The sequence below is a fragment of the Thermobia domestica genome, chromosome 2, assembly GCF_964235325.1.
Source record: "Thermobia domestica chromosome 2, izTheDome1.hap1.1, whole genome shotgun sequence".
In the NCBI taxonomy this organism is placed as follows: domain Eukaryota; kingdom Metazoa; phylum Arthropoda; class Insecta; order Zygentoma; family Lepismatidae; genus Thermobia; species Thermobia domestica.
Window position 1 is genome coordinate 373221635 of NC_137455.1, and position 16366 is coordinate 373238000.

Consider the following 16366-nt stretch of genomic DNA (forward strand, 5'->3'; position numbering starts at 1 on the left):
CCCCATGTTTCTACATCAATTTGTATGGAATTTGATATTTCTAACGCTGACATCTATCCAAAAATCTTGAAAAAATCCCAAAATACGGTAGAACTGACATTAGTGCTTACTGCGTTTAGGTGCACTAACGATGCACTAAAGATTGCCGTTAATCCTATGTTACTATCTCTATTTGTATAGAATTTGATATTTTTGAAGTTGGCCCCCCACCAAAAATCTTGAATAAATCCCAAAATATGGTAGCACTAACGTTAGTGCTTAGTGCGTTTAGGTGCACTAACGATGCACTAACGATTGCCGTTAACCTCGTGTTTCTACCTCTATTTGTATAGAATTTGATATTTCTGAAGTTGGCCCCCCCACCAAAAATCTTAAATCCCAAAATATGGTAGCACTAACGTTAGTGCTTAGTGCGTTTAGGTGCACTAACGATGCACTAACGATTACTGTTAACCTCGTGTTTCTACCTCTATTTGTATAGAATTTGATATTTCTGAAGTTGGCCCCCCCACCAAAAATCTTAAATAAATCCCAAAATATGGTAGCACTAACGTTAGTGCTTAGTGCGTTTAGGTGCACTAACGATGCACTAACGACTACCGTTAACCTCGTGTTTCTACCTCTATTTGTATAGAATTTGATATTTCTGAATTTGGCCCCCCCACCAAAAATCTTGAATAAATCACAAAATATGGTAGTACTAACGTTAGTGCTTAGTGCGTTTAAGTGCACTAACGATGCACTAACGATTGCCGTTAACCTCGTGTTTCTACCTCTATTTGTATAGAATTTGATATTTCTGAAGTTGGCCCCCCCACCAAAAATCTTAAATCCCAAAATATGGTAGCACTAACGTTAGTGCTTAGTGCGTTTAGGTGCACTAACGATGCACTAACGATTACTGTTAACCTCGTGTTTCTACCTCTATTTGTATAGAATTTGATATTTCTGAAGTTGGCCCCCCCACCAAAAATCTTAAATAAATCCCAAAATATGGTAGCACTAACGTTAGTGCTTAGTGCGTTTAGGTGCACTAACGATGCACTAACGACTACCGTTAACTTCGTGTTTCTACCTCTATTTGTATAGAATTTGATATTTCTGAATTTGGCCCCCCCCCACCAAAAATCTTGAATAAATCACAAAATATGGTAGTACTAACGTTAGTGCTTAGTGCGTTTAAGTGCACTAACGATGCACTAACGATGTGCTAAGTTTTGTGAAAATCTGTCTGTATAAAGATGGGTGGGGGGGCTAACTTCATATGAAGTTGGCCCCCCCACCAAAAATCTTCAATATCTCGTAAACGCTGATAGCACTAACGTTAGTTCTGAGTGCACTAACGTGCACTAACGATGCACTAACGATGTGCAACGTTTGATGTAATTTGGGGGAGGTGGGGGGGGGGCAACTTCAGGCACGTGCGCATCAGAAGTGTCTATGCTACGTCACTACTGCCAGATCCAAAATATACATCACAGGTAGGTAGCCAGATTTGATCAATGTTGCCAGAACCCAGATTTAAAGCCGGCTTATATTCATGAATAAAAGTATTGTACTGTACAAGGCCAGTATTTGGTAGAATCTCTCGTAGGCCATTACTAATTTGTGATCGTTCAAGTGATCTTAATGATTAAATACAGTTTTTATATCCAATAGGATACAAGAACGGTTATAAGTTGTGTTACCTAACATAAATGGTTTAATCAAATACGCAGATCCCTAAAACAGTTATTCCCCCCAATAAAATAAATAAAAAATTAAAAAAATAAAAATATCTTGGATAGGAATTCCTTACTTTCCACAATTATCGACAAAAAATCAACGTATTCTTGCAAAGCATAACCTATCTGCTTCCAGTATTCCCCCCCCCCCCCCTTAAAAAAAAAACTTTAAAGAAGCATCTCACCGGCTTTAAAAGTTATTTTGTTGATCCACTTTGCAGCCAGGCATTTATCGGGCTCAGTGTGAATGTGACGCTTCATATATAAGTCAAACCAAACGTAATGTTAACACCCGAATTAAGGAACGCATTAGACAATCAAAAAAGTCAAAAGAAGAGGGTATGTCTGGATTGTCACTTCATCTAAAACGACATACAATATAAAACAGGTTAATGTGATAGGTTCAGAAGAAAGAAAGAAAGAAAGAAAAAGAAAGAAAGAAAAAAAGGGAGATTAAAGAATCATTCTTTATTCATAAATATAAACCGATTTTAAATCTGGATTCTGGTAACATTAATAAAATCTGGCTACCTACCTGTGATATATATATATATATATATTTTGCATCTGGTAATAGTGACGTAGCATAAACACCGCACTTCTTTCAATTCAGTTCGTTTGTTCTTTTATTCACTGTACTGTACTCGTTATTTTTAATACTCAACTCTCACGTTATATTTATTTGGTGGTATGTATTCCTTTTTCCGTACCATAATTCTCTCATGCATTTTTATTCTTGCTACCTTACAACTGAAGATGGAACTTGCTTGTTGTTTCGATACGTTTGGAGAATATTTAGTTTTCCCACGGCAGGAGATATTGGTAAGCAATCAATTCTTTGTTAATTTGATTACTGTTTATACCCAGAAAGTCTGTACATATTATATATGCTTACCTCTACGTCTGACACAGGTTTGTTTTGAAGCGGCTGCTGTTGACACGCTAACTGGGGTCTTCCTACTCGTACATTTGTCTTTACTGGAATACCACTCGGACGTCCGCGCATACTGGGTGATGCAAACCTATTTACTCTTGTAGGCAGTCGGCTACTATGATACTGTCTCTGACGATGCCTGTAAAATATTTGTAAGTCATGTATTCTTATGCTGCACAAATGAAATCAAAAACTTTTATCACAAAGTAACACATCAAACGCAACACTTAAGTAGGAAAACGTGTATTTACATTAAGTACGAATAAATACTGAAAAAGACACAACTCACTTACCTTCACATAGTACAGGGAATATTATAATTACTTTCAGGGATTTAGGAAACGAGTCAGCAGAAAAGAGAATAGATTTAGGAAAGAAAACTTTGGCAATAATAGGAAAGCTATACATTTGTTAACTAGATATTATGACATAGTTTTGGGTTCCCTTAGTATGCAAACACGACGCTTTATGGAAGAAGAACATATTTTGTGCTTTAAGTTTGCTAATAGATAGTCTTGGCTTTTAAGTGTTGAAAAACAAATATTGCAAACCACACAATCTGGCGAGGCTATTACGTAGAACTGGAATGAGAAATGTTCACCAGAAATCCTTAAAATCAGCTGACTCTTATGGACCATGGGACATTACTCTGGATGATTTCTTTTATCTGAGGTTATGTTAAAAGATCATATGCACATTCCTCGTTTGCTAATCACTATGGACTTTGGTATACTGAAACGTATTGAGAGGAAATGAACTATTCAGAACGATGTACGATGTGTCATTTTGGGCATGTACTCCGAATGAAATATCTATTAGTTGGGGATGCAACGAAAATGTTCCTTTAATGTTCGTGTATATCCATCTTTAGGGCGAAAATGCTTTTAAATATCGCATAAGCCAGGAAAGAAGAAGAAGAAACGGAATGTAGAAGAAATATTTTCATTGATATTGATTTACCTGTTTAGTCCCAGTTTTTATGTTAATTGCTGTTATTTACTGGTCGTTATGACAACAAATGTATATTGATTCTGATCACTATGGAGATGATAGTGTAACTAGGTACTTGTTTATAAAAAATACTGAAGATATAACGAATTGGATCGACGTAATATAAAGACGTGTGTAACCTAACAGCTATGTATATGCGAAATACTTATAACATAGTGCATACTAAGTCAAAAATATAAAGTGTACGTTTATTTATGTGCTTTATGGTGTGTAACATCTAAGGAAATGAAATGAAATTTTTGAGTTTTACGCCCCACGGTTATGCCGGTTAGGCCAAAGGAGACGGTGATTATGAGAAATGAATGAAACGGTGGAATGAAGAAAGTGGGAGGAAACTGGAGAAACCCGAGAAAACCCACGAGCACGGTGTTTGTCCACCACAAAGTCTACACGGCACGAGCTGGGATCGAACCACTGACCCAAGCACCGGAGGTGAGCGCTCTACCACTGAGCCACCGCGCACCCCTGTAACATCTAAGGATCCGTAGCTACAAAACTAAAGTAACGAACTGTGTGGTATTAGGTAAGAAACTGAAGTTTTCCTGCCTGTTGAATTCTTCTCGTAATTTACTTTTTCTCCTCTATTCGAGCGATTAAATAGTCAATATTCTCTTAGGCTATTGCTTTTAGCTTCCACGTGTATTGTTTTATTGTTCTTCCCATTCCGTTATTTTTCTCGTTCTCTCTTTCCTATTTTATTTTAAGGACCTCTGTTTTAATTTTATATATTCTTTTAATTTTCTTATTTCATCGAACTTATATTGCATTTACATTTTTTCAGAAGATTTATTTATTTATTATTTTTTTAAAATTTTGCGAGTTACTTTATGAGAAACATGTGTTAGCTAATGGTCTTCGTGATGGGACAAACAGCCTTACAACTGAGGTCTTCATTTCAATCAATCAATCAAGAAACACACGATTGGGCACGTTTTTAGATATAGATGAATCACACTGATAGGTATGGAAAGAATGGCAGAATGAAATGGAAAAAAATCTTTAAGTTTTACGTCCCACGGATATGGCGGCTAGGCTAAAGGAGACAGAGATGAATAAAATGGTGGAATGAAGAAAGTGGGAGGAAACGGGAGTACCAAGAGAAAACCCAGGCACACGGTGTTTGTTCACCACAAAGTACACTTGGCGCGAGCTCGGATCGAACCAAGGGTCCCATGCACCAGAGGTAAACACTACCACTAAGCCTCCGCGGAACTAAGAGAATGGCAGAATAAAAGATTCCAGAGGAAGGCCATGATTAAATTATAACGACCAAATATTTAAAAATGCAGGAAAAAAACTGACAATGAAAAGTCTGGTTCAGGATAGGGAAGGATGGATGGAAAGCTGAGTCAAATCAATCCTTAGATAGCTGGCTCAAGAAGAAGAACGTAATTGAAATACCAATTTTGAATTCCACTTGACCACGCATTTTAAACCCAATCGTATACATTACCATGACTCCTTGTCATAATCGGCACTGACTGTTTCTTTACATTGGTTTGTGGACTCACATAATGATAACTTTTTAGTCGTGAGAAAAAAAAAAAAAACTCTTATACTTCGTTAACAGCAAAAACAACTGAAAAGTGTTACCCCAATCAATCACTAGAAAGATTGATACGCTTCAGCGTCACATAATGTGTGATCTCCTGTTTAAGTCTTTAGTGGAGGAGAAACAATTCGCAGAGGACGAACCAACTTATTTTAATCCTGTGCCCATAATCTACATGTTTACCTGGACTCAAATTACTCGAATAACGGAATATGGGGAATCAATTCCTGTTTTAGAATTCTTTATTCTTCAGTGTCCGTTATTGGAAAAAATTACATTTATTCTTACAACTTCAAGTTTGCACTCACATCAACACCAACTGTTCGCATCAAAATGCATGCGATTAAATTATTAAAAACAGATGCTTAAGTAGAATTTAAGGTTAGAATTTCATTATTAAATGTGCATCTTATCAGTTTATTCAACAATTTCAAGAGTAACGTACTTTAAATTACATATACCTATCTATCTTTTATATATATATATAGATAGATAGATAGATAGATAAGAATGACCGAAAATGATTGATATTAGTGTCGAATCCATAGTTTCCCGTGTCACTGAGATGAAGAGTGACATTTCCGATGTCCTTTAAATAAAAAAAATTAAAAAAGACTGAAAATGAAATGAAATCTTTAGTTTTACGTCCCACTCTTATGCCGGTTAGGATAAAGGAGACGGTGATGATGATAAATGAGTGAAACAAAGAAAGTGGGAGGAAACGGGGGAACACCGAGAGAACCCACGAGCACGGTGTTTGTTCACCACAAAGTCCACATGGCGCGAGCTGTGATTGAACCAGGGACCCCAAGCACCGGAAGTGAATGCTCTACCACTGAGCCACCGCGCCCTCTCCTTTAAATCCAAATTCAGCCCACACTAGTAATATTTAATTTTTACTCTCATTTTTATCGAACACATAAGAAGTTGTGCATTTAAAGTTTATTTCAACCCAGCGAAGCGGGTAAGCAATCTTTATATATATATATATATATATATATATATATATAGAGAGAGAGAGAGAGAGAGAGAGAGAGAGAGAGAGAGAGAGAAAGAAAGAAAGAGAGAAAGAGAGAGAGATATAGATATAGTATACTACCGATTATCTGGCCTACTGTGGCGCAAGGGCAGGCCGAAGTTTTATAATTCTCATTTCCTGTCCCACCCATACAATTAAAAAAACATTTTATGCCATAAACTTGCTCTTATTCATATTTTCTTGCCTCTTATTCTACTGTACGTTAAAAAAAGAAAAATACTATACACATTTTACAAAGTTTTAAAATGATACCTTAGTTGCAGCAAACATAAAATGATGTACACTGTACATATATACAATTTTAAAATAAATAAATACATTAAACGTAAAATGTAGGCTTAATTCCTAATTAAAAGATACTTTAATATTACCTTACTGTTCACTGATAAATAATTTCACTAATGTGAAAACGTAGCCTACGAAAAGAAAGTGAAAGTTTACAGCTTTTACTGTTTCGAAACGTCTTTGATAGATGATCATTTCGTCTTTGACGAAGTTAAGTTTCTATGAAGGCGTTAAAAGTCTCCAGATCCTTCACGAAAATTACTCCTAATTTTATTACGGAGATTTTCTTCAACTAAGTCGGAAAATCTACCATATACAGGGCAAGTCAAAATGATGAGCCCCGATTTCAGAAATGTGTTCTGTGAAATCTAATAAATATATGTTATTGTGAGACTTGGAAAGGTTAACTTTCAAAATTTAGTTTCCATGCAATGTTTCTATTTTCTACCAGTAAGAGTCAGCAGCAAGCAGTTAAGGAAAATGGCGTTGATTGGACAACAGAGATCTTTCTATGTGCTTGATTATCAACTATCGGCTTGATGTGTGCCACGTAACACGACGTGCTCATAGAACACTTGTGATATGTTTGAAGAAAACTTTAGCACAAGTCTTACAATAACATTTGTTCATTAGATTTCATAGAATAGATTTCTGAAATAGGGTTCATCATTTTGGTTTGCCTTGTATACTCTACTATCTATATAGGTATATATATATATATATATATATATATATATATATATATATATATATATATATTACGTACCGATTATTTTGCATTCCAATATTAATACAGGCCGCCAGCATATCCTCGTCATTCTCTTCTTCTCCTTCACTGACGGGGGCCAGTTCAGAGTCCTCCAGCTGCGCATCTTCCTTTTTCTCCTTTTCTGTGTCCTGTTTCTCCATTCCTTCCTCGCTCTCTTCCCTTTGACTTGCTTCTTGATTGGATAACTCAGCTGATGCATTATCTGGTAAATTCCTCTCTCGCTCTCGTTCAGATGACTTTGCCACTACCTCCTACGCAATAAAGAAATACACAGTTGTCATTTATACGAAAATTTACATTACAATAAATTAATTGCTACCATTGGTTGATTAGTTGAAGTTTAATGTCAATGGATAGTTTTAGATAAGATTTAGCTCAATGTACTTTCATCGTAGAATGAACCCAGGACCCTTCACAACAAGTACGATAATTGCAATAACAAACATGAATAATGTCGGCTATTTTCAGTTTCAGTTATTTAATGTATTACTTCAGTTAGCTTACTAAGGACTACTTTTTTCGCAATACCCGCACGTTCGATACGAAGTACGTCGCATTCAATAAATTTGAAAGAATTCTAAATACTAGTATGCATTTTTCAGTGCCCATAGTCTCTAATTCCACTTCGGCACATGTAATAAGGCTAATTTAAGTTTCACATTCCGCAATTTTCAGAGTAGGTATTTAATGGAGGGACTGAAACTGTCCAACTTATCAACCGTTTACTGCAGTACTACATTAGTACTACTTGTGATCCCGCGAAGCGTAGTCGCTAACGATCTTTGGTGTAAGTGGTCCCGGGTTCGATTTCCGGTGTGGATAACCGGTCGAAAAGGTGTAAAAGCTTTTTCAGACCAGCTATCCTAGCGAGGTTTACTTGATTCACACGAAGTAAATCCCGGAATGGTACCTAATACAATGATCCCAGGCGGCTTCCTTCCTTTCTCTCCTAATTCTATGGGAAGTGTAATCGACGCGGGACATAATCTCTCATACGTAACGGGTTAACATGACCATAGATGCAGAAAGCTCAGAGCTCTAATACTACATTAATACTACTTTCTATGGTGTAAACCAGCGTTTCCCAACCGATGTGCCGCGAGGAGATCGAAACAAAATTATTAATTCTATAGCAATCAAATTGCAAGACATTGGAAACAATGTATATTTGTATTTCACATTACTTTGAACCTCTACTATAAATCTACAATTTTAAGTTTCATGCTGTGTTACTTTTCTGTACGTTTTTAATGTTGAAAAAAGTATTTGTTATCATTGTTATGACCATTATCGCTTTTTTTATTGTTGCAGACTATTTTGTAACTTGAAATTTTAAAATATCATTCAATCCTTTTGCAAAGCAACCATGCATACAAATTATCTACATTTGTGTTTTAAAAGTAAAAGAGATTTGTTTGTTCGTTCCTTATTTAGTGATCTTCGTTCTTAGTGAAGGGTTGGGTACAGTTTTCGAAAAAGAAACTGTATTTATAAAAGCATGAGTTTTTTTTATTTCATTGCAATTGTTTTCTATTTTTAAATTAGAATGAAAAATAAGCATAATTATTTACCACGGGGGGACACCAGTGATCGAGATTTCTTCTCTGTGAAAAGGATATAAGTAATCACAGAAAAAAATTACCACTGTATTTTATATTTACAAATAATAATAATAATAATAATAATAATAATAATAATAATAATAATAATAATAATAATAAGAATAAGAATAAGAAGAAGAAGAAGAAGAAGAAAGGAACAATAGTATGCATTGCCTTTCGATCTTTCCTCAAATACTTGTATTACTTAGCACCACCTTAAACAGCTGAACCGCTTTTGATGCACGTGGTCTTAAACCTAGATGGGGGTATAGTGTATATTAACACATAAATCATAACCGTGACACATAAACTACAACATACATTAAGGAATGTATCACCTAACCCATGCACTTTCTCAATTTTACAGTTTCATGAGAATATTTAACTATGAACTAAGCACTTTGTCATTAAACAAAGTATTAGCATGTGAGAACTATTTTCTTACCTTCAACAGAGCATCATTGGAAATTTTAGGTTCATCGTCAATGGTCAGTGAGCTTAAACTAGTCGCAGTAGAAAATTCTATTGGCGTATCTTCTTCCTTGTAGGCAACGACATCATCTTCAAATACACTCGATTTAGGCACATTCACTTTCCCTGCAACTGGGAGAAAATTGACATAAGAATACATATTAATGAAAGGGAGAAACAACCGATTTGAACTTATTTTTACACTCCAATACTCTGTAGGTGCGAAATTCAATACAACACAGAGTGAAACAGTGCATGACTGGATCGGGACTCGAACCCAGATCTGATTGGAAGAACACAGAAGAGTGAGAGAGTGTATGGCTATTTTGGGAGTGGACTGGGTAGCGTAGTGGTTAACGCATCGGCACAGCACGCCGAAGGCTCCGCGTTCGAGTCCCAGTCCAGTCATTTGCTTTTTCACTCTGTGTATTGTAAGTGTACAAAGTTCATGAAAACATTATTTCGAAAAGTTATTTGAAATAATATCTGAGTAAAAGGAAAATGCATTTCTTTCCCAGAACACCAGTTAAACCCATTCTAGCTTTATGATCAATTAAAAATCAATTAGTCATTATACAGTATCGTACCAGCTAATTTTTGTTCTTTGCTTTGGACAATTCTCTTTAAGGAAATACTAATTATATTTTAATATTAAAATTAGAGATTATATTTTAATATTAAAATAATATTTTTAATCCTTAACTTCTAACTGGCACTTTAAGCTCAAACTTTCCCGAGTCGGAGATACTAACTGATTATCCGATTAGATGAAAGACTAACTAATACCTATGGGCCTAAGGGAACATTTCATCAATGTATCCGATTTCTGGGAATGAAGTTCGCAATTAATAAAAAAGAATGTAACGCAGTATAGTAATAGAATATTTGCTGATAGATGCTAGGATATAAAATTAAAATAAAAACACCTCGAATTTTTGTGATTTCCTCATATGGTTTTAGTGTTTCTTGACACCTTCTTCGGTGAAGTTTAAAAATTGCTAAACTGGACGCACTGTTAACCCTATTAATTCCTGCATTTCTAAAGGAACACTTTGACTGTCAGTTAAGTAGCTAATACTTCAGTACTATTCATCCGAATATCATGTTCATGTCTCATTCCCTTCAGAATAAAATAAGCTTCAAGTCGTGCACATGTCTACATAATGTACGAAAAATGACAAATTAAGATTAGGGAAATTTCTCTCCAAAATGTTCTTTTTGCACCCTCTGGAGCGGCTCCGGCTACAGATCAGTCTCATTACTAACACTTTCACTATCAGAACCAGTTTCAACATCCATTCTCTCTTCCTCTGTATCAAATTCTTCGAGATGTTCAAGAATTTAGTATTGGGAAAAAAACGTCATAATCACTTGCGATGGAATACTATCAGAGAAACAAACCCAGAAACAGCACTCTTAACCTTCTAATATATAACGCTATACACTCAAATTATACCTCTCAATTATCATTCGCTAATAAAAAAAAATACAACAAACAAGCAGATTAGCAACTAAAACAACACTCTCTTTCTCCTTTTGGCTCTCAACTATCTACGTAAATATATTTTTTTTTCGTAGGTAAGGAAAGGGAGGAAAGCTACATGGTTCCCCTTTCAATATAGGACCATAAACTGTGAACCTAAAGTACCGATAAACAATACGGATAAACCTTTTTTTTACTTCCACTGCTGCGAAGCAAAAACAGAAACGATGCTACGCTACCCCAAAACACGTAATTTTATTTCAGTCCAAGCTTAAAAGCTCTCTCGTAGCTAAGTGATTAGCGTACGCGCCTTTGGCGTGGGAGACCCGGGTTCAATTCCCGGCGGCTTAATGAGGTTCGGATCCCACGTTAAGCTGTAGGTCCACGTCTCATATAGTTTCGTTGTTGAACGGGACGGTAAACAGAAAATTAAATCAAATCACATCAAGTGCAAGTTTGAAATAACGTAACTGACCTATACATTCGTACGCAAAACGCGGAAAATGCGTTGTTATTACGTAATATTCCCTAGAAATGAGACAAAAAGGAAAATAAGTTTTAAGCAATACAGGCTTTGAGGGACGATATATATGTGGCAAAAAAGTTTAAAAGGGCAAAAGTTACTTCCTTCCTATGGAATTCTCAGGAGACAATACTAGTTAATCTCATTTCTCAAAAACAACTGTAAAATGTTTGCTTTTTGCAAAAACACACGTTGTAAGTTAATGATATTTTATTTTTATCCTTCCTCTGTGAGTAAAATAGTAACAAAATTCTGGATAACTCTTGATCACGTTCCCCAAATTAAACGAAACAGGTTTCTTAGACAAAGTATGATCCACTCTGCACAGATTAGATGCTAACCTTTAATAAACTTTAAACTTTATCCTTCTTGTGCGCTGAAACTGGAATGATTTTTTTTTTAAATGTACATTTTCTTTTTTTTTCTTTCGTTTCTTTTGGCTATACACACTAATATGTGTAGAGTGTGTAGTTGTTATACAGGGTGTTTCAAAACAACAACGTTTGGCAGGTGATTCCTGACACCAACATAAGACAAAGTATACACCAACCTGGGTACACAAATGTTTCCTTTCGGAGTTACAGGCTACTGAAAATACGAAAAAATGAACTTTAAAGGTCCATAGCTCCAAAACTATAGGATCTACCATAGTCGGATCAAGACTTCAGTTAGGAACTAACATGTACGCTATCCAAAAATACATCTTTCAGAATCCTAAGGTACTCACGCAACAATTTTTATAGAGGGAGTTGGCTACGGGCATGTAATTTGAAGTACTCATCAACTACCTCTATAAAAACTGTTGCGGAAGTACTGCAAGATTCTGAAACATGGATATTTGGACAAAGCACATACTAGTTCCTCGGCAGCCTGTAACTTCGAAATGAAGCATTTGTGTACCCAGATTGGTCTATACTTTTTGTCTTATCTTGGTGTCAGAAATCACCTCCCAAACGTTGTCGGTGTTTTGAAACACACTGTATATAGATAATATTTTACAGGATATCATCTCTAAACATACATTGAGGGGTAAGGCAAACCTTTTTACACAGGATAGTTCCAAAGCAAGGGAAGAACGTTAACAATGAGCCTAGTTTAGCAATTTTTAAACGTCACGGAAGAAAGTGTCGCAGAACACAAATCTTATGAGTAAATCACAACAATTCCAGGATTCAAGACAAGTCTGTTTTTTTAGTAACACGAGTTTGAATTTTACGAGTTCACGTACCTGGGTGTCTTGAAGGAGGCATTGGTTGAGTCCTAACTGCTCTGGAACTATCAGGTAACTGATTAGTGAATTCTACTGGTGGCTTTGTGTGTCGAGGACTCGAAGGCACTGTCTGCGTTGGAGAATCAGGGAGTTCGCTAGGTGATACTATTCCACTAGTACGACGACTGCAATAAATGGGAATATACTCTTAGCATAACATCAATAATACAACAATATTTTTGTATTTAATATTAGTTTTATTATTGTTATTGTTTAATATACATTCTTTCTTGAGAAACACAATATAAACACTAATTTGACGTACAAGGTCCCTAAATTACAATTACCTGACGGCTGAATTAATATAACTTCATTTATTAATTTGAACCCCTTGTTCATGCTTATTCGACTCAAGTTTACCAAAATGTTACCAGCAAACAAGAAACCTCACGAAAGTAAATATATGTGCAAGATTGCAATCTTTTTGTTTTTCTTTTTTTCTTTCATCTACGCAAATTCAAAAACGTTTTATTCTTTCTAATGTAGTTAAATTTTAATATCTTGGGACTTCGCCCTTTAGGCTTCTGACAATGTTAAATTATAAAATTAGGAAACTGAAGTGTTTTTAAAACTAGAAACAAATTGACAGCTCAAAAACACGTTCAGATTTGTTTTGAAGAAGGGAAATCTACGTCAAATAGTTATTGCGGTCACTCAGCGAGGGTCGAATCATAAACGTCATTTTTAGCAACAATGGGTGGAGGGTTTCCTTGGCAACAGACCTCAGACCTCAACATTCCAATGTTGCCGCTAAATAGTAAACACATGTTTGCAGAAGGAAAGCGCCTTTCGTTTCTTTGTGCGTGGAAGTGATTAAAAAAAAGTACCCCCTTCACATGCACAAACTGAGACGACAAACATATCTTTTGATCCATCCAAACCAATATTTAGATATTTTCCTTTGCGTTAAGACTCACAGGACAGTTCCAGCTGATGACTCACGAAGTGGCAACAGCGTAACACGTGCTTCTCCAAACGTCAATTTGTTTCCAGTTTTGAAAACACTATAATTACTGAAATAATAAAGTGGTCGGACTCGAGTATCCTTGTAGGAAGATTTTTCAATTCAAGTAGATACGAAATATCAAATAAAGACGAACTCTGATTATGCTTCAACCATCTTACCCAAATGATCTAACACCTATGGACTTCGTTATTTCCTTCTGCAACAATAAAATTATTTCCAACACTGTTCATCAAATCCAACGTGAGGAGTCTACACTTCATTCGAAAAAAAAATAAAATATCCACTATAGTCTATATTTGTCTATATATATATATCTATAGTCTATGTGTGATATTCCCTGATTATTGACTTTAACGTTGATGTACTACGTTTGTGTTCCCTGATGACTGATTCAACGTGGATACCCAGGATTTCGGTTACATATTCCTCTGGTGATTGATTTTTAATATTTGTGTAGTAAGAATGTACCTTAGCTATAGCCCTGATGAATGACTTAGTGTAAATACTAAGAATCTATGTGTTTTCCCTTTGGTGATAGATTTTAACGTTTATACTGAGAGTTTATATTACATTTCTCTCTATCGATTGGTTTTAACATTTATACAGCGTGTCCATAAAACTACTACTGTATCATACTTTAAAGTGGTATTACGTCTTTTTGGATAATCGTATTTAAATGAAATTGTTCACAATTGAAAGAAAAACTCAAATATTTTTACTATACCCCATAGGCATTGAATGTGGGCCCCACAAGTAGTGGTGCAGACATCAACACGATATTCCCATTCACGCCACACACGCTTCAACGTATCTGATGAAATGGACTGGATGGCAGCTCTCATACGAACTTGCCACGATCCACAAAATCACTTTACCCACTTCAAAATTGGCGTGTGTGTGTAGGAGCCTGATATTGAAACCTTTGCCTAGGAGCACGATGAACTTGCACCAAACTCTTAGTGCTGTGATATTCCAAAACATACCAACTTCGTTCGCCATAACTCCTTTAAAACTTATTATTTAATAATAACACAACACAACAACGAAAGGACATTATGGCATAACTGTACAGAAACATAAATGCTTCCCAAGTGACTTAAAACTCAAAAATATATTGAATTAAATTAGCACCTTTTCCCCCGCCTCTTTTTAACTGTTCAGAGTATGGTTCTTTCTCATTTTTGCTACCCTCCATTATACCATATAAGAGCATAATACAGAGTATACAGTAAGTTTGCGCTGACCAATTTTCACCTAAGTTTAGAACAAAACCTGGTAATCTTAGGAGCTAATAATGCATTAAATTACTTAATTCAGTATTGTAATATTAGAAATTTATGGTTTATACCTACCTAAAATCACTAATAACTGAGCTTCTATCATCATGAATGGAATGCTGGTCAAAACTACTTAGGGATCCCAAGGAACTACAGCGCGAAAACATCAACGGGGTTTCTTCAGCATAATGGTCCTCGCCACCAAACGTCACCATCTTACCTACAAAATAAAATATAATAAATGTTATAATACTCAGATTCAAGATTAGATTGGTACTTAATACATATACAACATCCGATTCATTTTTAACTTATCAGCAAAACAAAACATAACACAGTCTATATCTTTTCTTCACTCTCTTCCATTTTTGTGCTGATAAACGGACAGGCAGACTAGCTTTACAATATTTACGCACAGTATAGTTTAGAAGTCTAATAACAAATAATATAGTAAGTATTTAAGATTGTTCTATGCTTGTACCATCTTAATATCTTAGCTCTTGATTAATATGACGCTGTGTTCTTTCTGCTTAGAAATGAAGGGATTTTCAATGGTTTCATTTTATTCTTCCAGTCTACTAAAATATCCTTTCTTTGGGGGTGGGAGACCTGGGTTCGATTCCCCGTGGGAACTCAGATGGTTCGGATCCCACGTTAAGCGGTCTCAAATAGCATCGGTGTTGAAAGGGACGCTGAACTCAATCCATCGTTAAATATCCTTTACTCGAGAAGATGTAGCCCTACATTAAATTTATAATAATAAAATTTTAATTTTAGGAGCAATATATATATATATAGGGTGTCCCATATAAAACCGGTACGCCTCACGTACCGGTTTATTATCTCTAGATAAATTGCTTGTGGGATGACAACACTGTCTCAAAAGTTGGCTACATTGCATTTTATCGGAAAGTTGAGTGCAACAATGTGTTCGTACGTCAATTGTTGTGAGAAGCTCGTATTGTTGAATTGTTGCAATGTGTTACGTGTTGAATCAGCGCTTGTGGAAACAAGGAACATTTGTGACAGAAATGAGGCAGCTTGCATTAGAACGGCGAATTCATATTGTGGAGATTTACATAAAAACAGGTTCCGACAAGGAATGTAAAGAAACGTTTCAAGCGAAGTATCCTGGTAGGAAACTCTCCACGATCAGCACTATTCAGGACATGTATAAGAAATGGAGGGCTGTAGGATCGGTTCAGAATGTGCAGAGGAATAAGCGACCGACAGTGTAAACAGATAACTGTTTAACGTTACTATTCTCTATTCATTGTTAGTTCATTGTTGCTGTTAAAGTATTACTTGAATCTTGTGCGTGAGGAGTACCGGTTTTATGTGGGATACCCTGTATGCATATTATATTCATTCAAATAGACTTTAAAAAGTAAACAGGAAGAAACTATTAAAGTTTCTGTTAATTAAAACATGAATACTTCTTAATATGAATAAACTGACTG

The 16366-nt window shown here is 35.6% G+C and overlaps 1 protein-coding gene across 1 annotated transcript in view; it reads right to left on the reverse strand.

Annotated features, from left to right (window-relative positions):
- The window catches only part of LOC145678845 (uncharacterized), a 424622-nt gene that overhangs the window by 33630 nt on the left and 374626 nt on the right, over positions 1 to 16366 (reverse strand). Inside the window, 5 exon segments of the mRNA XM_081749405.1 lie at positions 2620 to 2797; positions 7312 to 7565; positions 9361 to 9518; positions 12621 to 12787; positions 14982 to 15126. Of these exon segments, the coding sequence (XP_081605531.1) occupies positions 2620 to 2797; positions 7312 to 7565; positions 9361 to 9518; positions 12621 to 12787; positions 14982 to 15126 (902 nt within the window).